We start from the raw sequence: 27789 nt of genomic DNA, 5'->3' as shown, positions 1-27789 counted from the left end.
ACACGTTTTAAATTCATTAGCCAAAAAAGAACAGATAGATTTTCCTGAAAACCTTCTCTTTTTCCTTGAAACTTTCATGGAAAATTCCTGGAGAATTCACAGAATATTCCCACATGGTACCAGGAAAATGTACATAAAATGTACATTTTAAAATGTACAAACTATGTACAAATGTACATAGTTGCATCCACTAACTACTAATTTTCAGGCAGAATTATCTTGCTGGGCCATTTCTTTTGTTCCCCTACAGATGCATGTAAACAATGCAGCCTCTCCACCCATTCAACCACAAGTAGTTCTGACTAACCAAAAAATATTTAAAATAGTTTTGTAGTGATTCAAAGATGTCTGCCATTCATTGAAATATGTGTATAAAACAGTACAAAAATGCATGTGGTTTTATATGTGTTTAACAAATCTTTCAGCAGGTGTTTATTATGTAAAGTGATTTAGGTTTAGCTGTGTATTTATTTAAAGCTCTTGCACAAACTTCAATAGAATGTAGGGTTGAAACCTACTTTAAATGACTCTGTAAATGAATAGCTGAACAACATAAGACTGATTTAAAACCTCCAGCCAAAGCAGAGAAACAAAACACTAGAAAGACATAGTGTGACATCTCACTTATGTAATTTAAATTGTAATTATTAGCTTTATCAACAATTAAAAGCATAACTTAAGCAACTGTTTAGATTTTTAGGCAGCTGAGCTCTTTTAAATTAACATAATACGTACACAAGAAGCATGCTTTAGTAAAGAAATGTAGAGGGATGAATTGGCTGCATTAGGGGCAACACTGAAAATGCCCAGTTTCACAAAGGGAAAGAAACAGATGTCAGCAGAAGAGGTTGATACTTCTCGTCAACTTGCAAGGGTTCGAATACATGTGGAACGAGTTATTGGCAGGTGGAAAAACTTCAGAATTCTCACCTCAATTATTCCAATTTCCCAAGTTGACCTGTTAGATGATGTTGTAATTATTTGTGGAGCACTAACAAATCTCTGTGCTAGTGTAGTAAAGAAAAAGTAATAATACATATAGCACATTGACAGGCTGTTTCCCAGCAAAGTTGTATTTTGTCACAAAACTGTTATAAGATGTGGTTTCATGACTTGATATCTTGGGATATAATTATGTGCACTATTTACAATGAAAACTTTATTTACAATATGAAAAATAGTGCTTTAATATAGACATTGTAAAAGTTGTTACACAACAAAATGTATTTTGTCACCACTGTAATAACACATGGTTTAATTACTTATATGAACACTAGAAAGCCTACTACAGACTTTGTAAATGTTACTGCACAACAACATTTAATTTGTCCAAGAACAGTTACTGGTATAAACTATACTGTAAGGACTTTGTATTTCTGGAAATAATTATGTGCAATAGATGTAAAGTGTCACTACAGTACATATAAAATACTGATTGAAAATAATAAAGGTCCTTATTTGTGCATACAGTGATTTATTTTGATTTTTTTGCAGTCTGCACACTTCCAGTTTTTCGAGGCTCGACGGATGTGAACACATTCGTAATGAAATGCTCGGGTGCAGTCAGGGCATGTAATCATCTTGCCATAATTAGGGCGCTCGCAGATTTTACAGAGTTTTCCTTTGTGGACTGATGGATCTAGACTTCTACACCCTGTGCCAAATTATTAGGCAAGTAGGTTTTTTTGGCCAAAACATAGTCTTAGAAATAAGTGCAGGCCTTCCCACTTTTAAATAGTCTTCTCCTATGCTAACTTTGTATTTGTCAGACATCATTTCAAATTATATTACATTTTAAGCAAGAAAATCAACACATATGTCAAAAGTGCATGTGCCAGTTGACACTACCAAATTATTAGGCAAGTTTTAGCTTTCATCAAAATGGGACAAAAAAAGGACTTATCGGCAACAGTCCAGTAGGTGGCGGTAAATGGACCTAAAAGTTGGATGCCAACCGCCAATAAAAAGAACGAAAGAAAGATATATCATATGTCGTCATCATCCCGCGACAAATGCAACCAAAACGGATGATTCCGTCCCGGCAGGTGAACTTAATGGATAACTTTACATTAATGAGAGCTTGAAACAATGCTGCAGCCAGACATGTTCCAACTTATGACGGCGGGAGATGTTTCTGTAAGAAGCTGTCATGAAGAAAGTCCGACGGTAGCCTCGGAGAAGCAGCAGCAGCGGAGGCAGAGTGAGTCTGAGGAGGAAAACCCGTTCAGCTTCTCCCCGCAGCGCTTCCACCTGCACCGGGACCACGAGCTGTTCGAGGTAACGGGGCAACAAACCGGTCTGACCACTGTAACATGGGGTGCAACGGGGCAAGACACTCCCATTTAGAACTATGTCTCGTTCCTAATCGTATAAATACTCTTTTGATATCAGAACAACATACGGAAGAGTTGTTATACTAAACTAACAGTAAAATTTTGCCTTGGTTGTGAAGGAGTCTTGCCTCACAGGTCATTTGGAGAAATACAAACTTGAAAATGATGCATAAGATTATTTTAATTTAAAGTTTCAGTACTGTTCTTACTTTAGCTGCAGCATACATGCTGAATGATAGAGAAATGTATTTTCCTGTTTTTGAAACTTTGAACAGTGCTATACTTCACTATAACTTTATTCTCACTAATATTTAAGTTCTTGACATAACTATGTCAAATCACCAAGAATGCATTTCCCATTGTGGTAAAAGATTTAGTTCAAGTCCTACTGTTACACTTTGACATTTTACAAAAACATTAGATGATAACCCTTCATGTGACTCTCATGTACACAGTTAAAAAAGGGTCATATCTATGTTCGTATTTACGATTAAAAACAATGTATACCTTCAAAATGTGACATCAGCATACTTTCAAACTACTTCTTTTGATTTCCCTACACCAGTGAAATGATTTCAGTGCTGTTTAAAGACCTGTGAGAAGAAAGAAATGTCTATTTCCATGGTCTAGGAGAGAAATTATAGGATTTGCCTTAAACGTGAATGTTGTTCACAGGATGGAGACATTAAGAGACACATGTACCTGCAAGACCTTTACGTCTCAGAGGCAGAAGACAAGCCAACACGCAGGTATGAAAGCCAAGCTGTAGCAATGTTTGGTCCTATTTTTTAGCTTTCTGCTTCGGTGTGCTACAGAACAGCAACCATTTAATTTTGCATTTAAGATGAATAAGCTTAACCATTTTACCTTTACATCATCTCTGCTGAGTTAGTGAGTTAGAAATGTTATGATATGTGAATATATGCTAATGCAGATGATTAGAAATGAAAGACAATTGGTATTTGGAATCAGTATACATGTCTGTTGTGCACTTGTAAGTGCACTATCAGTTACAGTCTTGGTGAAAATTTAGACTCGCACAAACTGCCACACAAACCTTAATTCATACGTATTTATTCATGTTTGACTGAAAGTACATTTCTCAGATTTCTCTTTCAGTTTTGATTGTCTGTTGCTCTTGATGTTTAACCAGTCAGAAAATGGTACATATAATTAGCAAAATGCTGAATCGCAGATGTAAAAATCGGACGACCCCTTGTGAGTATTGTTTATATCAAAGCAGAATCATTTAACATAATACTAAACAGAATGTAATGAAAGTTTTGTATGATTTAAAAATTGAGGCACACACATTTTATTACCAGTATTATATTTGGGTTCATTGTGGCTACTTTGTGTTGTCAAACTGAAGGGTATATGTGTTTTCTACATTCAGCTCTTTCATGAAATTTACCATTAGCAGTAGTGTCAGTGTGGGCTGTGCTGTCAGTCATCTTCCTCCTGTTGTCTTGTCTTAGTGTGTCAGAGGTCGCCTGCCACATCTCAGGCTGCAGTTCAGTCTTCAGAACGCTGGAGGAATACGAATACCACTACAACTCCCTGCATAGACACGTGTGCTGCTCATGCCATCGCTCCCTGCCAAGTGCTCGACTCCTAGATATTCACATTCAGGAGTGGCATGACTCTCTGTTCACTATCCTCGCCCAGAGGGAAGACATGGTAAGTCAAAGGTAAAATAGATTTCTCCCATAGCATGCTTTTTGTTTGTTTTCACACCCTAAAAACCCTCTGAAAGCAGTAAAAGATTTTCAATTTTCAAATGAACCTGCAAATGGTTCCACTCGAAAAAAAATTACCAAATTTAAGCTTAAAATGGAGAAATTCCCTAATAGTCATTTAAAAATTTGAAATGTGAAAAAATGGGCCAAATTCAGAAACAAGATTCTGTAAAAAAACAAACAAAAAAAAACCACAAACAAAAAACTTTGCTGTTCGAGTAGATTCCAGATTTTTCAACCTCTGTATAATAAAAAAAAAATATTATTTTAAATGCTTTATGGTATTTCAATGCAGCTCAGAGGGCATTTGAGAACATTTTTCAGCTCTGTCTTTTTATCGTGCTGTTTACGTCGAGGTGTGTAACTATATATTCCTGCAAAAAAAATAAACCCGTCGTAATTAAAAATGTGACAGGAGCAAAAATCGCTCAGAAACTGCTTGGAGTTCAAAATGTGAAACTACGAGCAAAAAGCTGTCCCAACGGTGATTTTTAAGAAATTATTATTTCTAGAAATAAACTTTAAAGATAGTTTCACCTGACACCACTGTCACATTTTTCAGTACCAGTGTTTGGTGGAGGGCTGTGGACAGAAGTTCAGGACTAGAAAAGACAGAAAAGACCATCTGATAAGAATTCACAAGTATCCTCCGGACTTCAGATTTGACAAACCCAAAAAGGACAAAAGGTAAGACTTTGCTTATTATATGTTATCCACTAGATGGCAGCAAAATGTTGCGGCTGTATGGTCTGAGTCTTTGCCGGCCTGTGTTGGGAAGATTTATTTTTTTAAAATGAATCTTGTGGCACCTTCTTGCAGAGTTAAAGAAGTCTTAGAATGTCACTTTAACTTTTGTTTATTGTTGTTTGTTTCCCTGAGATGATCAGGCAAATTACAAAGTGAGATTGACTTTGCTGTTCATTGAAATCAGTGTCTAACTCTGGCTTCACTTTCTTTTGAAAACAAACTTTAATAGAATATACTTAAATGTGTATTTCCTTGCATATTTTGATACAAAAAATAGTAAAATGTGTTTTAAACCAATATATCTGTCTTATATAGCCTTGCGTAGTTATTTTAAATCTCTCTCTGTTAATAGAAGCCGTGAGACGAAGACCCAGCAGCAGAAGGATGCAACCATGGAGGTAGTGGACGATGTGTGTGAGTCTGAGGGTGTGTGTGAGGTTATGTGTAACATGCTGTCAGACCAGCCTGAGCATGAGGAATCCATGGAGACACATGTGTCTGAGGAAGAAGCTGCTGGCATGGCAAAGCCGACCAAGGATCTTCCTGCTGCCGCTCAGGGCTCAGACAGTACAAGCAGCGCACCGGCAAAACCACAGTACTCTTACAGGTTAGTCCTAAAGCAAATCTGCACTAAAGAACTATACTAAGATACACTAAGTCAGCCATTTTCAGTTCTTTTGTTGACATGCATAACCACTGCATCAGGAACTATAGCCCCTGTTTAAGGGTTGCCCGCTCAGCCAGTTGAGTTATCTGGTCGCCCAAGTCAGCCGTTTCCAAAATGACTTGTGAAGTTCAACTCTTTAATTTTGTTCATTCAAGTTAATTCAATTTTTTTTGCCAAAACATAAGAGTTCAATCTTCTTACGGCAAAACTTGGTGATCATGTAGTTAAATCTGAGCAAAACAAATTATATGTGAGGTTTCATCCTATTACTTATATTGAATATTATATAACTAAAATATATGCAAGTGGATATTTTCTTATTTACTGCAGTTTTATTCTCTAAACGGTTAAGAATTAAAGATTTAAAATTCACCAGCCGTGTTCTTTTCTCCCAGGGTCCCTCCAGCCGTTTGCTTCGGTCACGGCTCTGTCCGAGGCTTCAGAGGGCGGCGGGGAAGGAGGAAATGAAAAAAACTGAACTGAGCCTTTTGCTTACTGTCTTCTGAGGTTTACAACATTTTATCTTTTAACAGAATGCATTTACTGTCATGTGTCCTTAACTTGTAATAAAAGGTGTTTTGCAATATGAAAAAATGTAAGTGCTAGACATTCATTTAGGTGGTGAACAATCATTTTAGTTGTGTTGTTGTTTTATTTTTTTCAGGTTCCAAAGGAAAATTACAAAGCACACTGTATGTAATCTGTCATATAGTGGTGGAAAGTTTGACTTAAAATTCAAAAAGCATGTGTGCGGTGCAGCTCAAGGCTCTGAGTCGGTAGTTTTGCGAGGAGAAAAATGAGAGAAATGTCAGAATTTACATAATAGACTTTAATAATTGTACAAAACACAATTTCACCCATGAAATATAAAATACACTGTACAATAATGACCAATACCAGTCTATCAGTCATGTTTAGCACTTTGAATGTTTGCAAAAATAGGCGAGGACTTTTATGTACATTTAGTATTGGAACAGGTCTTGCAGATCTCTTTTACCATCTGTGCAAAAACATTCTCCGCTTGAGGTATAATGACGAGAGTAAAGCAGATTTATAGTCGATTTGTAAATGAAGAAATTTGTTGACAAGTCAGAAACAAAGAAGTTACGGGTGATTGTTGGAGTCACTTTGAAGAGTACGAATCTGTGCAGCACTTTAGAGCTAAAGAGCAAAGGGTAAACATATTTTTCAGTATCCAAAAATTTACAGACACAGATTTCATCACAACAGCAACTGAAAGGTACTTCATATTCTGTTCCATGATGGTTGTGTGGTAGATGCTGGATGCGTAATTACTTGTGAAGACCCACTTATCTGAAATCTATGTCTATATTAGGGTGCTCTTAGTTAAATGACATTGAAACTGGAGACTAAAGGGGCTTGTGTACCAATCACACTCTGTATCATCTTATATAAACACCTGACTGAGCTGTATTAGTCTTATTAACCAGTTAAATCCCTCAGATTATGTAAAAACGGTCAGGGTTTTAAGGGCCTCGCTCAGTGGTCGATTAAAGCATTGTTGTAGTCCACAAATCCAATGAAACAAACTATTAAAAGCCCTTACTTTCACTTCTCTGGAAAGTTAAAGTGTCAAAGTGTGAAAGTTATGGGGTTTATTTGTGTATATATAGTGCCTGTATATTTAGTAATGAAGAAACATGTCACCCAGTGCAATTATGTGGCTCAATAATGTGTTTCCTAACAGTTTTTGGATAATGGAGCTGTGAAAAATACAGAAAACCGCCAAACATTATCCTTTATAATATTATTGATGAGCCTCTGCGTTTTCTATACTCCTAAAATTAAATTAAAACAGTTTTGTAAAGGTGGAAATTTTCAAAGGCCTCTACAATGGAAATGTAAAAAAAATAAAACATGTTTTTTTAGTGACTCTATGGGTTTTTGGTCAAATCAAAGCTGCAGGCTTTTTGATAATCATGTTATTTTCTGTGGTGACAGTAAAATTACTTGGAAAAAGCATTTACTGAATATCTGTGTTGAGACAGAAAGCCTTTAGAGTACAAATGAAATTTCAAAATTTAAAATGAGCTCAGCAAGAGTCCTCATGGGGGAAAGAAAGATTTTACTGATACACTGCAAAAATGACCTTGTTAAATAATTTACCCTAAAATAAAATTTAAATATTTGTTCACTGAAAATTAATGAGAATTTCTGGAAAATTACAATCGAGTGAAAATATATGTTTTTATGTTTTTGTTCTTTTGAATAAACCACTGCATAAAACATTTTTTTCCGCACCATTAAATCTTTTTTAAAACGAGAAATATTTCACAGAGGATTTCATTTGAGATTTCAGACACACTGATTCAAAAGATGGACTTTTTTTTTTTTTGCAATGTTGGTTATCTGCTGTATGAAGGCATTTCTTTTTAAAGGCAGCTCTCCCAAAGAAGCAGCTCAAAGTTAGTGAGAGTTAAGACAAGTAGTACATCCCATACGGTCCACTGAATAGTCCTGGGACGGGTAAGGCAGGACGCGGTCCGTTCAGGGCCCCGTACAGGGCCGGTGCGCCCACGGGTGCGCTCAGCGGGAAGGGAAAGGCGAAGGCCGGCAGCAGCGGCTTGGCGGCCAGCTTTATCTTCTCCAGCTCGGCCTCCTGCAGTCTCTTGGCCTTGGCCCTGCGGTTCTGAAACCAGATCTTCACCTGGGTCTCTGTGAGGCTCAGGGAGTTGGAGAACTCCGCTCTCTCCGCGATGGAGAGGTACTGTTTCTGACGGAACTTCCTCTCCAGAGAAAGCAGCTGAGAGGTTGTAAAGGGAGTTCTGGGTTTCCTGTTGTTCTTGTGTTTCCGTAGATTACACGGGTTCGGGCTGGGAAGTCCTGGAAGTAGATTTAGAAAGTCACATAAGTGGGATAAAGCATTTGTGATCGATGTTGCATAACTACAGCATTTTTTTCCTTTTAGATGTGCATGAAAGTGAAGCAGAATGAGGGAAATATCAAAACTATGTATAAACAAATGTGCTAAAGACAGTTCTGCTGCAGGTTTTTACGAGCAGTTATTCGCGGCATTTAAAAGCAAAATCTTGAGATCCCTTTGCAGTCACTGCAAGATTTCTTGATGAAATTATTAAAGCCATATGACACATTTCCTTTTCTGTGTGGGCAGCTGCTCATTTGAAAAACTTAAGGTATGAAATACTTAACATAATTCCTGTAGCCACTATTTTGCGCAATGGTTTTTGGATTTTTCTCCACCAGTTTTCGACGGTCGGAAGAATTTCCCTGAGTTAAGAAAATCAATAGAACTTTCTGCACTCACTTGAAGGGGATGCATAAGGAGCTTGAAACCAGGAGCCCGTCTCCTTGTCGCTGAGGTCCACTGCCTCCGGTTTAGACGGATAAAGTCCCCTCGGTGACGCACACTCGGTCTCCTCCGCTCGGACGCAACCAGAGCCGGGTTCAGGGGAGTGGAGGCTTCTGCACGGCGTCCTGTCCGATATGAGGGATTCCACGCTGAAAGGCAGATCTAAGCTTTTGGTCTTGCATCTTCTGACAAGTGACAGGTCCAGCTCGTCAGTTCCGATGCTACCAGCGACTCTATCCTCCGGTGAGGTCTCCCCGGGAGCAGCCGAGGGCGGTGATCCCTGCGCAGGATTCATTACGCACGACTGCGGTGCCATACAACCAACTTTCCTGCCCCTCTCTCCCTCACTGTTAATGTTTTCGCGTTTTCACTCGAGGAGATGAGTATTATTGCCGAGCTTCCTCCGATGTTGCGCAGCTGCGTGGTAAACTTTAGCTTTTACGCACGGTCTTACCTCCTCGTCGGTGAAGTGCCATAAGTTCTTCTCTCTACTTGCCGCCTGCCAATGGGTCTGTAGATGTTTCCACGTGATTCGGATGAAGCGGGTCCTGATAGGCCAGGCTTGTAATGACAGCGTTGTGGTCCATTTCATGCGCAGTGGTTCTTGACAGATGTAAACCTTCCATCAGTGGCAGAGCACTCATGTCATGTTTAAATCCAAAAAGCTCTACTCTACCCTTATAGCTGCACTAATTAATATTTTTATATTAGCAGTGGATGACTGACTAATATGGAAGATGTTGCTGGCAGTCAAATATAATCATTACACAACTGTTCCCTTCAGCTCTATGGAACAACTCATAATGTGGTTTCATGGCCTCAACTTTACTGTTTTGATTCACTGTCAGTGCTCTCATCAACCTTGTTTTCAGTAGCAACAGGCAGCTGCTACAAAAATCCACTCTACTGGTGAACATAATAGAGCTTTTTGCAGCTAAAGAATCAAATTTTCTCTTTAGAAGTAGGTGAAGAGTAAAAGGATTCGAAGGCTTTTTTATCACATGCAGCAAAAAAACAAGTTGTCAATGCAATGAAATTCTTAATTTGTTGTACCTCTACCATGTGCCATGATTAACCAAACCGAATAGATCTATCAATTGGACAAAAAGATGGCTGTAAATGAATGCTAATGCCTTTCGGATGCGCAACAGGCAGCTTTTTGAAATTAAGCTTACTGCAGCAACTTTATGTTGTGACAAAAATAATATCAATCTATTTATAGAGCACTTCACAAAATCTGTGCTACAAAGTGCTTCACAAGGACAACAAAATACAAACAGACTAGCCATAAATACCATTGTAGGATTCACAGCTTGCCCATAAATTTATTCACGCATAGTTTAACAAAAATCAGACCCAAGATAGGTGCCAAAGAAATTCCACTTTTAACTTTTTTTTTTTTTGCTATGTTGCTAAAATCAAATAATGCCATTACTTGAGGGACTCATCTGGAAAGTTGTGCTTGAGAGTATGTTGACAGTAGTTTATTATACCGTGTTTCATTAAAGCAGTAAGGCAATCCAGGCTGCAATTTACAGCACTCTTTATATTCTTAAGAGTTATTATCACTGTAAATTTCTATCTTGTGGCCTGTAATCAAATTGTCTTTGGCCATATTTCAGCCTATTGTGTTCATTGTCTGTAATCCCTTTGAGAGACATAGTAAAGGGCCCATTGAAGAGGCCCGTCCAAATTGGCCTTGTTCTGCAGCTCCTCAAATCAAGTCAAATCATTTTCAGTGAAACCCAATATGTGAGAGTTTCTCCTCTCTTCTGGGAACTGCTGTCGGGCCTGCAGCAGCGCACTGTCTGTCTCTCTGCAGGACAATTGGTTAAATGGAGTTAACTGTTTCTCTGCCCGAGGTATGTTCCTGCTTTGATCCTGCTGCGCCTGGCGCCTGTCTGCTCTCTCTCCTCCTCTCGCTCTCTGTGTGACAGTGATAGATCGCCGGGTAACCATACAAGCTTTCAATGACTGTAATTTAGTGCAGCATTACATTCTCCTCTACTCACTGTGAACATTACCACTCTCACTCTCTGTCTGTTTGAAAGGGAGATGTAGGGCTGTCTAATGCTTTGTTTCCCTTCCATTGTCCCATAATGAATGAGTAAATATTGAATAAAAATATATAGCCTGCTTCAACAGTCACTATTTAAGCTTAAGAAATTAGAACCTAGCTATAGCTGTCTCTCAGTTTTTTCTTGTATCATTTTTATTCATTCATGACCTTTCTATTCATTTACATTAATAATTAAAACCATGTAGTTTGACAAATAGTTTTCATGCAGCCATCAATAAGTCTTAAGACAAGCCAGTCCATTAGTATTCACCACGTGGAAGCAGCTACTGCTTTGCTTTTCTATTTAATGCCAATCCTTCCTCTACATGTTGAGATAATTCACGAGATATGAGCGAACGTTAACCTGCTGGAGGCGCTACACCAAAAGCCCCAAAATGTCAACCAGCACTTGGTCCTAGTGGAAAATTCTTTCTTTCTTTGGCTCGCCCCAGTGGAGAATTGTTTAAAGAGTTAATTGTGGTTTTCTAAAAGAGTTTTCCTTTCGACATGTTGAAGCAGGCATTATGTATTTCATTTTTTAAATCTTTCTCTTTCATCAGAGTTGGCAGGGCTTACAGCTATCCTAAGTAAACTTTGGGGAGGGGGCTGGAGTCGAGTGGGATAAACATTTTTGAAACACGCAGCGGGGAACTTGTGGTGGTGAAAGTGTATCGTCTTTAAAGGAGACGGGAGGCCTGTCTGGTGAAGCATAACAGAACATTATTCTGTGTCTGAGTGGACCTGCCAACGTTGGTATGTCAAAATATCAATGGATGTAAGATCGCAAACTTCAGCTTCCATGCTGACATTTACAAAAACTCACACACTATATGAATCCTATATTAGCTTCTGTTTAATAAACTGGGGTAATTTATTGTGTTAAGCACCAGTTACCACTCGCAGCAGAGTAAATTGGGATGATTGATATGGGTGTTACATCAATTACCGAAATAATAAAAGTGAAGCGCACAGGTTCACTTGGCTGAAGCTCAGTTTCACTCAGGCCCAATCATGCCAACGAGCCAAAGAGGATGTGGAGGGCCTGAGGTCTTCCCCGTGAAGTGTCTCCTTATCTGATCTGAGCTTGAAGGGAACTGCAACAACATGCCAGTCTCACTTAGTTGTTTCATCTTTGCCACTGTCAGCATGTTTTGTCATGTGAGCTGCTACTCTTTCTGTTTCCACTCAAGGTCAAGTTCAACCTGCCGACCAAAACTGTTAAAAAGGCCACTTTTATTGTAACGTACTTACTCTTGCTCTTTCTTCTCGTATGCCTCAGGTAATGTCAAACCTCGGTTATCACGGGAACATTTCTCAGGGTGTCACAGAGTACAACCTGACAGGAGATTTTACTGATAGCGACTACAGGTCATTTTAGCAAGAAGTCTGTTTCAGCTGCACCTCAACTTCCCTCCACATGTTTGAATGAAAGCGGCTGTGTTCCACAAGTGGGTGAAATTGAGAAATTAAGCGGAGTTTGAACTTTGCTTTCAAGATCTGCCTTTGAAATGTTTCCACACAACTTCTTTTTGTAAGTACAAACAAACAAAACACCACAAATACCTTTATGCCCGTAGACCACATGTAAATATATATATATATATATATATATATATATATATATATATATATATATATATATATAATTACACTTTGCATTTACTGAGTTTCCCTCTGGGGATTAGTAAAGTCAGTCTAAGTTATGCACCACACAACAGTCAGAGGGGGGATGGCAGGTCTAAAAACCGCAGAACTTTGAAAGACCATGTTTGCATGTAGACTCAACTTGGTAGATTCAGGCAACAAAGCCTTTTGGTTAAGCTAAAGAAAAGTTTGTGGTTTTAGCTAAACGTTACAGCTAGAGTTCGGGACATATGCACAAACATATCAGTGAGTGTCCAGTTGCATTCTAGATCGTATGATAGATAAAATAAGATGGATACAACATCTGGGTCTGGAAAATAAGGCCAATGATGAAATGCCTAAAACCTGTACTATTTCAAATTGTTAGCAGGGGGCGACACGTCTAGTTTCGAAGTCTATGAGAACATGACGCAACTTCTCACTTGAAGTAAAAATCACCTCAGTCAATGTTATTTCAAATGAATGTATGGTCTTTGTTGCTGTTTCCAGACTTTTAAAAACAGAGTAATGTTCATTTTGTAAATCACGGTCCCATTTAGGAAAAAAGCTGATAAAACAAGGTATGTATTTTGGCGGGACACCTTTGTTCTTGACAGGTGCTACTGTATTACATGCATACATGTTCTGAAGTTCTCAGTCAGACCCAACATTGCTGGTTTCATGTCTGGTTTCAAAATACCAAGATGGCAATAGACAAATTCCAAACTCAAGTCTTCAAGACTGGAGTCCACACAAATGGGTGAAGTCACAGTTCCTATGGTCATCTTTTATATGCAGTTGGTGATTACAGCCAAGAACTTTCGAGTTCACACAATGCTGATTAAACCTATCGATGACAGATAAATCTCACCATATTTTGTACTACACTATGGTTTCTGTGGCAATGCTCCATTTGTTTTACATTAACTAGCAATGATTTGTTTGCCAGAGCTAAGGAGGACAGCAACCATAGCGGCAGAGATGGAAAGGATCAAAGCAACAAGTTGTAAATAGAGTGTATGGTGGAAAATAAAATTGTAGTAAATTAGTTGTATATTAATTTAATTTCGAGGAAAAAGGTGCTGAAAAATACTCTGAGATTCTTTGAGCCAAACCATAATATCTAATTAGACGAATTAGGTGCTCTGAAATCCTAAATGTCGCTGCCATTGAATGTAACATTTTATACCAATAGAAGCTGAAAATGTCTGTCTTAGGCATTACTTTTATGGATGATATCTCTGTAGCTTCCTTCTTGAGGGGACTCACACGGCACATGAGGCTTCAAAACTTTGTAATTACCTGATGGCTTGCTGATTGCTTAAGTGCCTTCATTTAACCTCTATATGTTAGCATGACTTGGCCGTCTGGAGAAAGTGTTGACAGGCGAGCAGCGAGCCGGTTATTATGCCTCTGCGTGTTTTGTATGTAGGATATTGGGTTTGGTGACAGGAAGGCGCGTCCCACATGGCGTCTGACAGAGATGAGCAGAGTGTTTGGCTGATGGGGACTCGGCAGCGAGTCTTGCCCACGATGCCAGGCGCTGACAGGTGAACACAGAGATATTGTTGCCGTATTGTTGCAGTTTGGGAGAAATGAAGAGGGAGAACGGGAACCGGACACCCTCTCTGGACCCGGTGCAAGCCAGGGGTTAGAGTGAGCTCAGTGACGGCGCTGACCGCAGGGGGGAACTCAGATGGCAGCCTGCACTCAGGGCTGATAATGACAACAACGATGATGTTGGAGAATGACCCACTAACAGAGGCCAGGGATGTCAAATTATGATACCACAGAGCCTTTATTGTCTGGCCATGATAGCAGATGTAGGCATCATTAGTATGATGGTGGTGACAGCAGAGGAGCAGGGGGACATCGCAGGATTAATGCAGGCAAGAGAAACCTGACACACACCGCAAAAACAGTCAGTCTTAAAAGTCCCATATTGCTCCCCCAGCTTTTTTTTTTTTAGCAAATTAATGAAAGTCTTACATGTTTCCAAAAATGTTCTTTTAATTTTTTAACCTCAAAATATCACAAAATTGATTCTTTTCACCATGAATGTATACATTCATACATATATTTAACCCCTGATTTTAGCTCTGCCTAAACAGACAGTTTCAATGTCTGTAGATTCAAATTCAACCACTTCAGGAAGAAAACTCTCCCTGCGGCTGTGACCGACACCACAAAGCAAAACATTTCATCACAAGTGTGTTAGACCAGGACTTTCTCTCACTTCTAACTTTTTCTGAGTGATCATTTAACATAGAAATATCAACAGCAGTCATTGTTTTTTACTCAAACAACATTACATATGGAAAATAAATAATGTATTGGTGGCTCTTATGCTGTGGGAACATTGTTATCAATCCCTAATCCATTGGGTCCTCAGTTCCTTAGATGCTGGGAGTGCATGAAGACTCTTGAGTCCATTCTTGTAGCCAGCAGCAGATTATTTGATATACTTTGCTTGTGGAAGAGACATTTTAGTTTTAGCAGAAGCAGCTTTAGAGAGTAAATAAACCTAGTGGACTGAGAAGCAGCTGTTTCATTCATTTTGAATGGTTTACTTCACAAGCAGAGGACAGTGAGGTGGCAGGCATGTGCATAGTTTGAGTGAGACGACTATTACTTCCTCTGTGTCCATAAAATAAAAGCTATACATTTTTTCTAACTTGTAAAGCTTGGAGGCTATACAGTTGACTAAGGGCTTGAGGAATGACACTGGTAGGCTTCTTCATATTCTGACAGCTTTTTTTCACTCTCCAAATTGTTAAGACACTTATAATGCATTAAACATGGACTTCACCATATGGGACCTTTTAAAAAGCAGAGACGGTCAACTATAACTACTGAAAATGTCTCTGAGTATAAGAAGAGAAGCTTTCTGGGGATCGCAGTGGGACACTGAGGATTGGTATGTCCTTGTACTATTTGTAGCCATTTTGTGGTCGAGTGAGTGAGTGAAGACAGTTGCCACGGTATATATATTTATATATAAATACGTCAGTGTGTCTCTTATGTGATGCTTTTCTCTTTTCCCCCCAACAGTAACTAAGAACTCACAAATGTGTGTGCCAAAGCATCAGATTCCCACTTTGCTTCTCCATGAATAGCAGCGTGAGGTCAGACCACAGCACAATGGGAGATGGTAGTAAACACAGTTTGGTGTTTGCTCTCTGGAAGATGAAAATGGCTTACTGATTTCTGTCAAACCACTGTTGCCATTTGACTATTTGCAAATTGGGTTAAACATTTCCCAACCGTCTTCTTCAAAATCATTCAAGTGATGGCAGCTGCACTGCAACATGCTGTGACTGTTTAAACTGTGACAAATCACACAGCAGCACCTGTTGGGAGATGACTGGCCCACTGAGACATTCAAAAAGAAAAAGTTTTGCTTGTTTCTTGAATTTAAGACTACTGTGTACCTCGTTGAGTAAGAATGAGCAATGTGTTTTAGTTCTGCAATGTGACACTTTGCATTGCTAATGAAGTCTGAGCTGTACGAAGGCATAAGTTCATCATTTGCTGTTCCAACATTATTATTATTACTGATCATATTTTAGACACTGCATCATGCATTGTGTCAGACATTCAGCAGACTGCTAATCTTACTGCTCATTATCAAAAGCATGCATTTTTGTACTTTTTTCCTGATAGTTTTGGTTTAGTTTTGGTAGAGTGAAGACATGATTCCATTCTCATTACTAGAAAATCAATATATGGATTAGCCAGCAGCTGGCCCAAAGACAGGATGTAGTGAAAACTAAATCAACCCCAGTTTCCCAGTTTACTTCACCATACCATGTGTTGGTTAATGAGCTTTTGAGGTGCTGGTGGACTGATTTTGTCTCTTTTTGCACAACCAGACCTGCTGGTTCACAGCCTTTGTGCTGAAATTGGCACAAATCTGTTGGCTGTAGCTTCATATTTACTACTTGAAGACAAATGGTGTGGTGTCAGAGTAGTTTTGGTCTCATCTCGCTCTCGGCAATTATGCATATTTTCCAAAATGTCAAATTATTCCTATGACTGGGAACAAAAAACATCATTAAATGAGATATTTAGTTCATGCGGGTTTATCTTATTATTGCCTTGTGCAAGTCTAGAAACAAGATTTCACTTGACATTTAGCAAGACTTGTTGTGTATTTTTAGCCATAAATAATCCTGTAATGTAGACGACTGCTCAGTGAGAATGCAAATGATTTCAGATAATGTTTCAGTGTTCAGCGCGACTTGTTTGGATCTATCTATAGCGATATTGGCCGCACTTCCTCCCTTGCATATTTCATAATAGCTTGTGACTCACATTGACTTCAAAAGATGTTCTAGGCATGTTGATTATGTCCGTAAATTATCATCTATCAGAAATTCTGACAATGTTGACCACAGAGGAGCCGCAACTGGAACAAATTGGAGTTTCATGCCTTGCTCAGGGGCATTTTTGCTCTAGCTCTAGATGGTGGGAATTGCCCATCGCATTCATTTCCCCTCCACGCAATGAGGCTGCATGCTCGCCTGTTTAAATTCAGCAAAATACTCCACTTCAGCTGTCTTGTACATTTGAAATGTCAATACAGACTGCATATAAAAATATAGTTTAATTAAAAGATATTCAGGGCTCTAACCTTGAATTTGAATGTGCGTCTGTGATCTCTGCGCCATGACAGCCTGAACAAATATGCTGAGTTGATTCTTCTGAGATTACAATAGATTCCACGTCGTCTCATGAAGCTCTGAAAGGGATGGGAGGGCGCAGCAGAGGCCCCTGAATAAACAACCATTAAATTCTCCCTACGCCTATATGAGGGGAATCTTCAGAGTCGGGGCTGCACTTTAAATCTGCCAAAACACAAAGGCAGACGCAAGTAGAATTAAATGTAGGGAGAGGGAAAATTGTTTGAATAGGGAAGCCCATTTTACCTTTCCTACTTCATCTTTTTTAGCCTGCATGTTCTTGTAAAGGAGGCAGATTAGCGGACAGCGGGATAAAGGGAGGTAGATGTGTGGAGGGAGAGAAGAGGGGGATGAAGTGGATGAAGGAGAAGATGAAAGCTTTGTTGTGCTGATGCTTAATGAGCTGGAAAACACAATTGAACTTCTCTGACTGTGGAAATTGCTGTGAGGGCATCGTAAATTAGCGTCAGTGTGGGAGCTAGCCCGCTGACAGAAAAGAGGCTTTGTGTGGTGAAGGCTTCTTCACAGGCCTGCAGCCACTGAGATCTTCACAGCAGTATCATAGCTCGATCTGTCACACGACCAGGCAGTTACTTTTAAATATGGACGAGGGAGCTGTTTGGCAGCACTTTTAGTTGTCCATTTATCAACATTTTTTTCCCTGCTTCACCATCCCACCTGTTGATCTGCGTTGTCCATATAATCTCCACTCTCTGCGCTACCTGTGGATTGTTATTCTGTAAACTGCAAAGCCAGACAAAGAGCAGCCAGACGAAGATAGAACGTGGAGGATGAGGCAGAAAGGCAGCAGAGAGGAGATGGGTCTAATTCTTCTCTGATATTTGGTGAACTCCAAAGGCTGACTCTTCATTCTGGCTTTGCAGGCTTGGCACATGCCTTCTGTTACTAAGTGGCTTCATATTGAAAGGCTCTGCAGCCGCTATTCTCCATCCCACTGGGTGCCAGCCTCTCTGCCCTGGCAGCTGCTGGGCTTTAGAATAGACCCATAGTTTCCCCTCTGCAGGTGAGCTGCACAGCCAAAACAGGGCCCCTCAAAGGCCTTTTCAGAGCCTCAATAGGAAACTGACTTGGGGAAAGAGGAACGGGCACACAATGGCCGCCTTCTCTGGACACAGAGAAGATGGAGATGAGCTATTGGGGTGCTGCTTTAGTGTTGCTTATAGCCATGTCGAGGAGAGGTGATGAGAGAAGAGAGGAGAGGATGAGTCCCCCCTTTTTTAAGTTTTTGAGGGCGTGGCTCTCCCTTCGCAGCGTTTTCTTGCTCTGCGCGCTGCCGTGCAGGGATGTCCTGTCATCCCGCGTCTCCAGTGTAATTGCTGTGCTTTTGAAACCTGATGAAACAGAATGTTTTTTTCCATGTCCTGGGGTGACGGAGGTGACACCCCTATCCACACCTCCCCTCTGTCCACCTCCCTACCTCCCCTCCCTTCCCTCCACTTCTGTCCCAGACCGCTGGGACTCCCTTTTGCGCCGGCAAAGCTCTTCCCATGCAGACAGGAAAGAATGCACCTCCCTCTGCTCCCTCTTACCTCCTTTTCATAGTTTGCTTTTTAACTTTTATTAGCAACAGCTTTCACTGACATATGAAGGGTTGGCAAGGAAAAGGATGGGGTGAGTGAGGGGGTGAGAGGTGGATAGAGGGTTTAAAAGTGTGAGGAAGGAGAGCCGTGATGAAGGAAAGGAAAAGTGGGTTGTCTTTTGTCCTGGGAAAGTGCGACATGTCCACATGCTGTCAGAGTTGAACAATATAACGAACACAACCTGACAACCAGGATCTCTGCAACAAATGACTGAAAATTTTGTCTTTTGCGTTACTGAAAACATTTAAATTCCTCCTGTCCATACCTCTCCATATGCAAACTTTAGGGGAGCACAAAAAACATCCCATATACCAGCAGCAAATTATGTCTTAAAAGTTATTTTGTTGATCCCACAGATGTCTACTTCTGGCCTGGAATGGTAAAATCTTTGCCTGGAGTGAAGCCGATGTTTGTGTCCAACATCTTCAGAGTGTGTCGCACTTTTTAAAAAAAAGAAAAAGAAACTAAAGGTCTAACTCCTGACAAATATTTCCAAGCAGAAAGATTGTGCAGCCTTACAGAAACAGTCAACTGCTTGATAAATGGTAAAATACAACATCGTGCTTTTCCTCCTCATGTTTTTGCTTATTTAACGTTAAATAACTGAATCACAAAGTAACTACAGAGTGCTGATGTCACAGATGCGCAGAACGTATAAACGATTGACAGGAAACTAAATTAAATAGGAAATTAATTGGAAGAAAGATGACGCAGGGCAGTTCACATGGGTTGGACTTCTTTGAATTAGAACAGATACGATGTTAGACTTTTCTTACAAATCATTTTCTGAGAAAGCGACAAGCTTTTCTCTTAAATCATGACTAAATTTTTCTTCTGGTAAAACATAAGAACTAATGTGACTTAATATCACGAGGTCAGATTTTTACGGTGGGATTAGCAGTACTTTTGTAACATTCCCATCAATATGAATGCTGGTGATTGTTGTTTTAATTATGCCCACAGCACCCTGCTCCTGCTTCAGTTTACAGAAATATTTCTGCAGCTTTTGTTATTGTTTACATTTCACTGAGATTTTAAACACGCCATCATCTGAGAGATTAGGGAGCCTTTAGCTGTCTAATATAATTATGTCGGGTAAGAAGATGCTATCAGTCCCTGTCTCATTTTTCCTCTCTTTTCTTTCTCTCTCCCTCCTTCCGTCTCCTCCTCTAATCAGTTCCACTCTGTTATTGCTGGCCTCGGGCTGTTTGCCTCTTTGCTTAACTCCTTTCACAAGCATGAGACCAAAGCCTGCTCAAATGTCTATTAGACCTTTTAAATACCCACTCAGGCCCACAGTTACTGTGTGGCTGACCTTACGCCGGTTGTTGCCGTCATTATGGAATCAATGCTCACTGATCTGGCGTGCTTCACACCTTCTTAAGCCTGGAGTCGTTTTTTTCCCTCTGAAGTTAGTCGGCCACTTTTGAAAAGGTTAAGTGGTGAATGGAGGCTCTCATGACACTGAGCAGACTGACAGAGACAGACTGTGACCGCAGTCCTGGAGGACATTAAACGCTATGAAATCCAGGACAGACAGTTCAACATGAGTTCTGAAGACAGACATACTCATGAATGCACCGTGCTTCATGTACTATTTGCTCTGAGGTTTTGAGAAGAAGAAGCATTTCCTGCAGTCGGGGCAGCTGGGAGTGATTTGGTGACATTAGTAAAATCCCATTCTGGCAGGCGTCCTTCCTCAGGGATAAGTTCATAGGGCTATGTAAACCAACAATGTAATCGTAACCCTCTTTAGTGAGATTCATCTTGTGTTGGCTTATTTGGAGAGGACACAGTGGGCATCATTATTGTGTTAGTTTAATTCAATGTGACTCTTGAGTTTAACCTCTCCTAGTACAACATTTAACTCCTTTGTGTCAAAAGCTGCAGAAATACATACAGCACAGTACATACATACAGTCTGCAGCACCGAGAACTGAGAGTTTACGTCCTGTGGCGATAAAATCCAGTGAGCACAGAGACGTACTACAGAACAGAATTTACAGCTGTAACTCTGCCTGACATGAAATGCAACATTGACATTAAAATCTGCCCAAAAAGTTCCTGCTGAGCGCCTGTAGGCCGGCACAGACTGCATGTCTGTAACTGTTAACGCAGCTCTGTACACATTTCAACAGCTTGTTTGAGCTTCTGATCTCTGACTGTTTCCACATCATTTCATCTGATTAGTTATGATAAAAGAGGAAGAGGCTAAACAAGTGGTGACACTCAGCTTTTAAAGCAAACCTCAAGAAGAGACAAAGAAAAACAAGGCTAGCTCTCTTAAAAAATGACAAATAATTTGAATAAATGAGACTGAAACAACAGTGTGATGCTTTGTTGCCACATTAAGAGCTTCCATATAGACCTGTATACCTAATTCAATAGTAATTGTGAAAATGGAAAATTTAAAACCTCAACATAATGTGCAGCATATTCAGAAATATTTTACAATAAAATTTACATTTTCTTTTATCAATGCCTAAAAAAGATAAGAGGAACTTACAGAAGTCAAACTTGCATTATTATGAAAATGTGCCCATTAATCTTTCAGTATCACTTCTGCAACCTGACTCTGATATCCAGAAATATCGCATGCAGCAACATAAACAGTGCAGCATGCCTCCTTTTATGGCATCTGCTTTTCCTCCCAGTTCCTCTCCCACTTTTATCTTCAAACTGTTTGAATGTACAGCATCTGTAGCCATTTTTATCTGCATTATATAAACATGTCCAGCAGCAATAATCTTATCAGTGATGTATGCAACAACGTGATATTTTAGATGTTGGCCTGCTGGGATTCAGACAAACAGACAAAAGTGTTCATTTCATTTCGTTCCGCAAAACACCACGAATCAGTGAAATGTCTTTTAAAATAAATTAAATACAGCAGAAAGTAAGTGGCAGCAAGCTATCACGTATCACTCATGCTAACCCCTTTCTCTTTCATGCTGTGTCCCTCTTTACTCTGCTGTCGTCTGCGTTCTGCAGGTATGTAATTATGGTTTGAAAAGGTTGGAGCCAGACTTTCCACAGGGCACGGCGTGGGAACAAAGCGGGGTCTGCGAGCCGAGGTCAGGGAGCACAGCAGCTACAAACCTACAGAGACATACGTGGAGGGACAGTCATCGTCGGGAAACGAAAGTCTGATACAGAGGTCTGACTCACATCCTCCTGCCTGTGCTCAGGGTAGTTTACGTGGCACTGAATGATATGTAATGAGCAATTTTGCAATCTCTGGCATGAATGGAGTTTTCATGCTGGCTGCAGCTGATGAATGAAGCATTACAAGATTACTAAAAGCTGATTTGTCATTGCGACACTCCAGTCAAGACAACATGAATATAGATTTTCCAAATAGTATAAGCGGGAAATAGAAATACTGGAAGTATTGATAAAAGGATGCATTTCATACAATGACTGGATAATTGAGGCATCTTGAAATAAATGTTATGTCATTAGATGCAATTACTACTAATACCATAAAATTAGGTATTTATATTAATTATGTTCTTCCCCTACATTTGCTATGATCCTGAGGCACCATCTAGACATCCTGGAATAGAGATTGAAAACGTCACAATCAAAAATGCCTTTTTTTAATCACCTTAAATGTAAGTTTTTAGAAGTTTTATTTATCAGGTAAACAAAATCGACAAGAAAACATGAAGAAACTCTTCTCTGTGCTTGTAAAGACAGGCCAACATCAGAAGAAGTTCATGTATGTATGTGTTCATTTATAGTAAAATCAAAAAATCTCTGCAATGCATGTCCTCTTCCTGACATCAGGACAGCTGTATTTTAATCTGTTTTGTGTTTCAAAGACTTTTTTGTGTCTTTTTCAGTCCCTTTCTGTCATAACTTGAAGAGTTGTCGATTGGGTCTGTAATCATCCTGTTGACTGTGTAACAAAGAAACCATTCATATTTGAAATATGAAGATGCACCACAACACAGGAATAAATCACTTTCGCTGATAACAGTATTTTCTTAACCACTACCAATTCTCATAGGCTGCGCTTGTTATTTCCTCTAAAGGAGTGCATGAAGCATAATATCCTATCTCCATTGAGGGAAAAAAATGTAAAAGCAGAGAGACATAACTGCTCAGAACAGGCACATGTTTCTTTAATAAGGATGAAAGCGCAGCGCTCTTGTAACCGGATCTTTCTGTAGCAGGCAGCTTTCCATCAAGGAACAGCAGGATCCTCTCTTTAACCCAGGAGCATCGGGACAGATGGGGCTGTGACACGCAAACTCACAAATTCAGATCGTGACAGACAGCGAGAAGGGATTTCTGGGCGCAACGTGCTGCGAGTATCAAGGTAAAGGGCAGCGGTGAAGGCGGCGCAAGAGAACATCTGTAACACCTGTGTTCACCTGTCAACATGATAGTGTTTCACAGGATGCTCTCCCCCTCTGAGCTCACTCTGCTGACGGCTCGGCGATGAATTCTAGCGGAGCTGAGGGGGTCAGAGGTCAGAGGTTAGGGGTACTCCAGCTGGCAGCTAGGCCTGCAGCGGACTCCAGTGAGGAGGCATTCAGTGACGGGAGCAGGAGGGGGGAGACGGGGGAGAGCAGAGGAGGGGAGGAGGCCGGAGTTGTCTCTCTTTCTATGTGTCATTGTGTTTTGTGATTCGTGGTTGATGTACTCCACCCTCAAGGCCCCGCTTCTTCTTTTTCTATACTTTCACGTTAGTAAAAGCTGACAAAAGCAGATATCTAAACAGATTGTCCCGACCTCTGGATTGCTAAGAGTTTTTGTTTTTTTAAAAAAAGGTATAAGCAAGATTTTTGATGAATCACATGTCCGCTTTCTTTGTAAATTGTGGCAGGGGTAGTGACTTTCACCTGATTTTGCTGTTCCCCTCAACTCTGCAGAGCTCTGTAGTGACTTTAGTTCAATGTTTTGGTTTTCTGGCCTAGCTGGTGCACAAATTTCACCATTTAACAACTACAATGGCAGATATTTCATAAAAAAGAGAATGAATAGTGGACATACATTCAACAGGTGGTCAGGAAAACAACTTCATAATTGCTGTCCATTTGCAGGACTATTTTCTAACAAACTGGCCATATCAGCAGTCAGTTTGTTTCCACTGCCCTCAAGAAATCAAAAATATATATGTATGTTGTAGAAGGTTCATAGTTTTGGGAAGAAAACTGACAACAGATAAAGCCGGTGACTCCCTCTGTTTTGTTATTTGTGTTTGATGTACTCCACCCTCCAGGCCCAAGGCTCTTCTTTTTCTGGCACGAATCATCGCTACTCACATGTTAGAAAAAGCTGACAAAAGCAGATATTTATGCGCATTGTACGGGCCTCTGAAATGCTGTAAGTTAAAACAGGTAAAATATATATTTTTAAATAATGTCATGACTGCTTTTTTGTAAAAAAAAAAAAAATAAATGATTGCAGTGATTTTCACCTGACTTCTCAAGTCTGCAGAGCTCTGTAGTGATTTTAAGGTCAATGTTTTAGTTTTCTGGCCAAGTGGATACACAGATTTAACTAAAATTGGCAGATATTTCACTAAAAGAGAATAAATAGTGGACATACGTTCATCAGGTGGCTAGGAAAACAACTTCAAATGCTGTGCATTTTCTGGATGCTCTTCTAACTAGCTGCTAATATCGGCAGTTAGTTTGTTTCTGCTGCCCTCAAGAAGACAAAAATGTAAAAATCATTCCAGTTTCTCAGTTCTGGGAAGAAGACTAACAACAGATAAAGCCAGCAACTGTGAGTTCCTGTTGTGTTTCTGTAGTTTCCTGTTTTCTCCAATAGAGGGCAGAGCTTTTAATTACCAAATTGAGCCACATGTGCCAAGTGTTGGCATGAAGTGTGTTTCATTTAACAGAGTTTTCCAAAACATTAGTTCTCCTCGAGTGGAAAATCTACTTAATGAGAAGCGTACAAAACACAGTAAATAGCCATTAAACTTACTTTAACAGCTCCCACATGTTTACTGAGTTTATGAGGGGTGTGATTGAGGGAGGAGAAGGGTGTATGGCATGTTTTTGTGTGCGAGAGAGAGAGAGGAGGACCACCTGAGCTTTCCCTCTCATTATTGCGTGTATAATATATTATTTCAATGGCTGACACACACACTGTCAGAGCGCTGTAATGGCTCTGTGTCAGATCTAGAAGCTTGCATGGCGAATGGTCATCTTTCACGCAGATGCTCAGATCAGCTTTTCAGATTAGCCGCCCTGGACGAAAAAGGTCAAACATGTTCCTCTGCGTCTCCTCCTAAACAAAGAGCTTCCCACTGTGCTGTCGTCAGTTACAGAACAGGCTGATCTGACTGTCTCCTGTGCAGCTCCTAGTCCATCTCCCCTCGTCTGCGTCGGCTGTCATCGGCACTATTGTTGCTGGAAAGCTGTCTCAGGCATTACCTGTGGAGCCACGTTGTCAGGTGACTCTGGGCCCCAGACTGACTGGAACCCTAAAATCCTCACCTGTTCACTGGGGAGACATTTTGTTCAGCAAAAATCCTAAAAGTGCCTGCATGCAAGTGTTGAGCAGATGGCTCAGTAATTCTTTCTGTGGCTGCTTCATAAGTGTGACAGCTCCTCTAGTCACCAGAGCATCGTCACTACACTTCATGTTCGCCTTCCTCTCTTCCATGGAGGTCCTTCCCCCAGCCCTGTAATTCGTGCAAGTAAACTCCACCGTTAGATGTCTGATGTGTGTTTAATGGATGTTGGTGAGGCATCAATTAAGTTAATTGTAGATCATTGAGTTAATTTTAGTTATTTAGAAAACCCCAGCTTTCCTAAATGTTGTTGAGTGTGGGGCATATGACGGAAGACTGTGTGTAAAGACAGAGGGGTGGTTAGCCTCAAATACAGCCCTGCGCTCTGGCACGACCTTTATGGGATTTACTGTTAGTAATGATGGTGATGATGATTGTTTTAGTGTGGAGGGGGGGAGCGGCTTCTCTGTTTTCATTTAATTTTAAACAGCGATACATTATGTGCTGAGGTTTAGTTTGGAGTCTGATGTCTCTGGCTGATTGTCACCTGTTAAATATTATGTTCTCTATTTGTTTCTTCACCTGCAGAGACGTTTTGATGAAGATGCCACTTTAAGTCAAGTAGGAACACGACAGCGGCATTCCTGAATGTCTAAGCAGTAATAAGTTGTTATTGGTCTAAGCAGTAATAAGTTGTTATTGGTTTCGGGGCAGAGCCAGAACATCAGATTCTGCACTTCAGTTACAACTTAGTGAAAGCTAATATGTCATCAGCGCAGTGACATATTAATGTGCACTACCTGACTCTATATTGTGCACGTGTGTGCGCTACAGCAAAATGTACATATGTGCAATGATGCTCTTGCACACACAACTCACGCAACAACTGTGTGACAGAAACACTTAGCAACATGCAGCCAGGATCATTCATTTTAAAAATGGGAATTTAGTCAAATATTCATTTTGGTGGTTTCCCCCATAAATTGCTGCAAGCTGCAACATTTGGAGCATGTTTTCTACCCCAGAGTTATGGGCATAAATCACTACTTAATGCTGCATTTAAACAGTTACAGACAAGCAATTTATTCTTGGCCGCTCCTTCATTTTGTGCAATAACATTGTGTGCGTGCATGTGCATGTGTGTGTGTTTCACAGTTTATTGGCAGCAGGCATTACTTGCTGACAACTCCCATTCGTCCTGGCCTTCACTTCTGCACTTACATTTTCTAAAAACGCTTGTCATTGTAATGGTACATGCGCATGCTTGAGTAGCCAATAGCAGGATGTAAGCAGAAGTATGTAGTGACGTTGGGAAATGAGGAAAACATATTTGCACTTCATGAACTTGGCAGATCAAATCAAACCTCTGATAGCTTCCAGGTATATCAGGGCACAATCTTTACACACCGCAGATAAAAACTGAAATATTCTCAAATCACCTGCAGCCAGGTGGAGACAAGAAAAAGCTGCCGGGGAATAGGCTCATTAAGAAAGACTTCACAGCCACAGATAGGTGACTAATGTATTGTTTTTAATGTGTGAGGATGTCAGAGTGATCAATCTTCATGTCGATATTACAGTTTAATTAATAGTAATGTTGAAAGTGATGTTTTTACTGTTTAATGTTTCCTTTTCTTTGAGCCTGGAGACAAAATGTAAGTGGCTGCAAAATGAAACATCTGGGAAACAAACAGAGGCGGATCCAGATTAATTTTAGTGGGGGGGCACAAGGGGGTACAACAGATTTTTTTTGGGGGGGGGCATCGAAAAGTTGTAAGAAAAAATGAAAGCTGCTACCGACATCTCGCGTTTACAAAGTATTTTTCATGTTTTTTTTTGGCTATTTAACCCAATAGGAAAGCGATATATGACCTTTTCATTTTGAACTGTTAACATTCAAATTATGATGAACTTGTTTCCTTGTTAATGTGAATTACAACATCATTAGCTGCCTGTTATGTAAAACTGGAAAGCTCAACGACAATATCCTGAGGGCAATTAAGTGACAAATATTGTGCAAGAGCAGCACTATAAACAACCCTGTGAATTTCCACTTCTTACGTTTAGCAAATAGTTTTCAGCTGTATACCAGAAACATTATAGGGTTCTGTATACTAATCAGTCTAAATCAAAGTGAGTACTACCCAATACACAGTGAACAACAATCTGAACCTTTGATCTGTGGTAAAAATAATCTTAAATGGTGGAATACTCCCTGAAACCAACCTTTTAGGTCAACATTCAAAGATTTAAGGTGGAATATTCCTTTAAACCAACCTAAATTTCATGTTTTGATCATTATCAAGTGAGAAACCTCAATCCACACTCCTCATAATGATGTTTGAGATTTACGCTGCTGTTATTTGTTTAGTCCAGACTAAATGACAAAAATCCACAACTGTAATTTTATTTCAGGACTCGGTTATTAAATGTCAAAACAATCCATGTGACTCTAAAAACTCAACAGCTTTACAAACTCTAAGATTAAACTCTCCACAAGGACCCAAAATAAGTTGGACTTCTAAATGAGAG

General features: G+C 40.0%; 2 protein-coding genes across 3 annotated transcripts; one reads left to right on the top strand and one right to left on the bottom strand.

Moving 5' to 3' along the window:
• Positions 1 to 1995: 1995 nt before the first annotated feature.
• Positions 1996 to 6093, top strand: znf511 (zinc finger protein 511). Of its 2 annotated transcripts, none has more exons than XM_022205281.2 (6): positions 1996 to 2277; positions 3009 to 3082; positions 3812 to 4013; positions 4635 to 4759; positions 5175 to 5426; positions 5882 to 6093. In XM_022205281.2, exons 1-6 carry the CDS (start codon positions 2089 to 2091, stop codon positions 5952 to 5954), a joined length of 915 nt encoding a protein of 304 aa, XP_022060973.1. In that variant the 5' UTR covers positions 1996 to 2088; the 3' UTR covers positions 5955 to 6093. The 2 variants fall into 2 exon arrangements, with proteins under 2 accessions (XP_022060973.1, XP_022060972.1); XM_022205280.2 differs by having other exon boundaries at positions 5172 to 5426.
• A 201-nt stretch (positions 6094 to 6294) lies between these two features.
• Positions 6295 to 9474, bottom strand: msx3 (muscle segment homeobox 3). The gene is made up of 2 exons (XM_022205282.2): positions 8773 to 9474; positions 6295 to 8330 (listed from the first exon to the last, which is right to left on the bottom strand). The coding sequence occupies exons 1-2, from the start codon at positions 9131 to 9133 to the stop codon at positions 7924 to 7926; spliced, it is 768 nt and encodes a 255-aa protein (XP_022060974.1). The 5' UTR covers positions 9134 to 9474; the 3' UTR covers positions 6295 to 7923.
• Positions 9475 to 27789: the final 18315 nt, after the last annotated feature.

This window comes from Acanthochromis polyacanthus, chromosome 15, assembly GCF_021347895.1.
Source record: "Acanthochromis polyacanthus isolate Apoly-LR-REF ecotype Palm Island chromosome 15, KAUST_Apoly_ChrSc, whole genome shotgun sequence".
In the NCBI taxonomy this organism is placed as follows: Eukaryota; Metazoa; Chordata; class Actinopteri; family Pomacentridae; genus Acanthochromis; species Acanthochromis polyacanthus.
The sequence above is the reverse complement of the archived record's forward strand: the minus strand, read 5'-3'. Positions and strand labels throughout refer to the sequence as shown.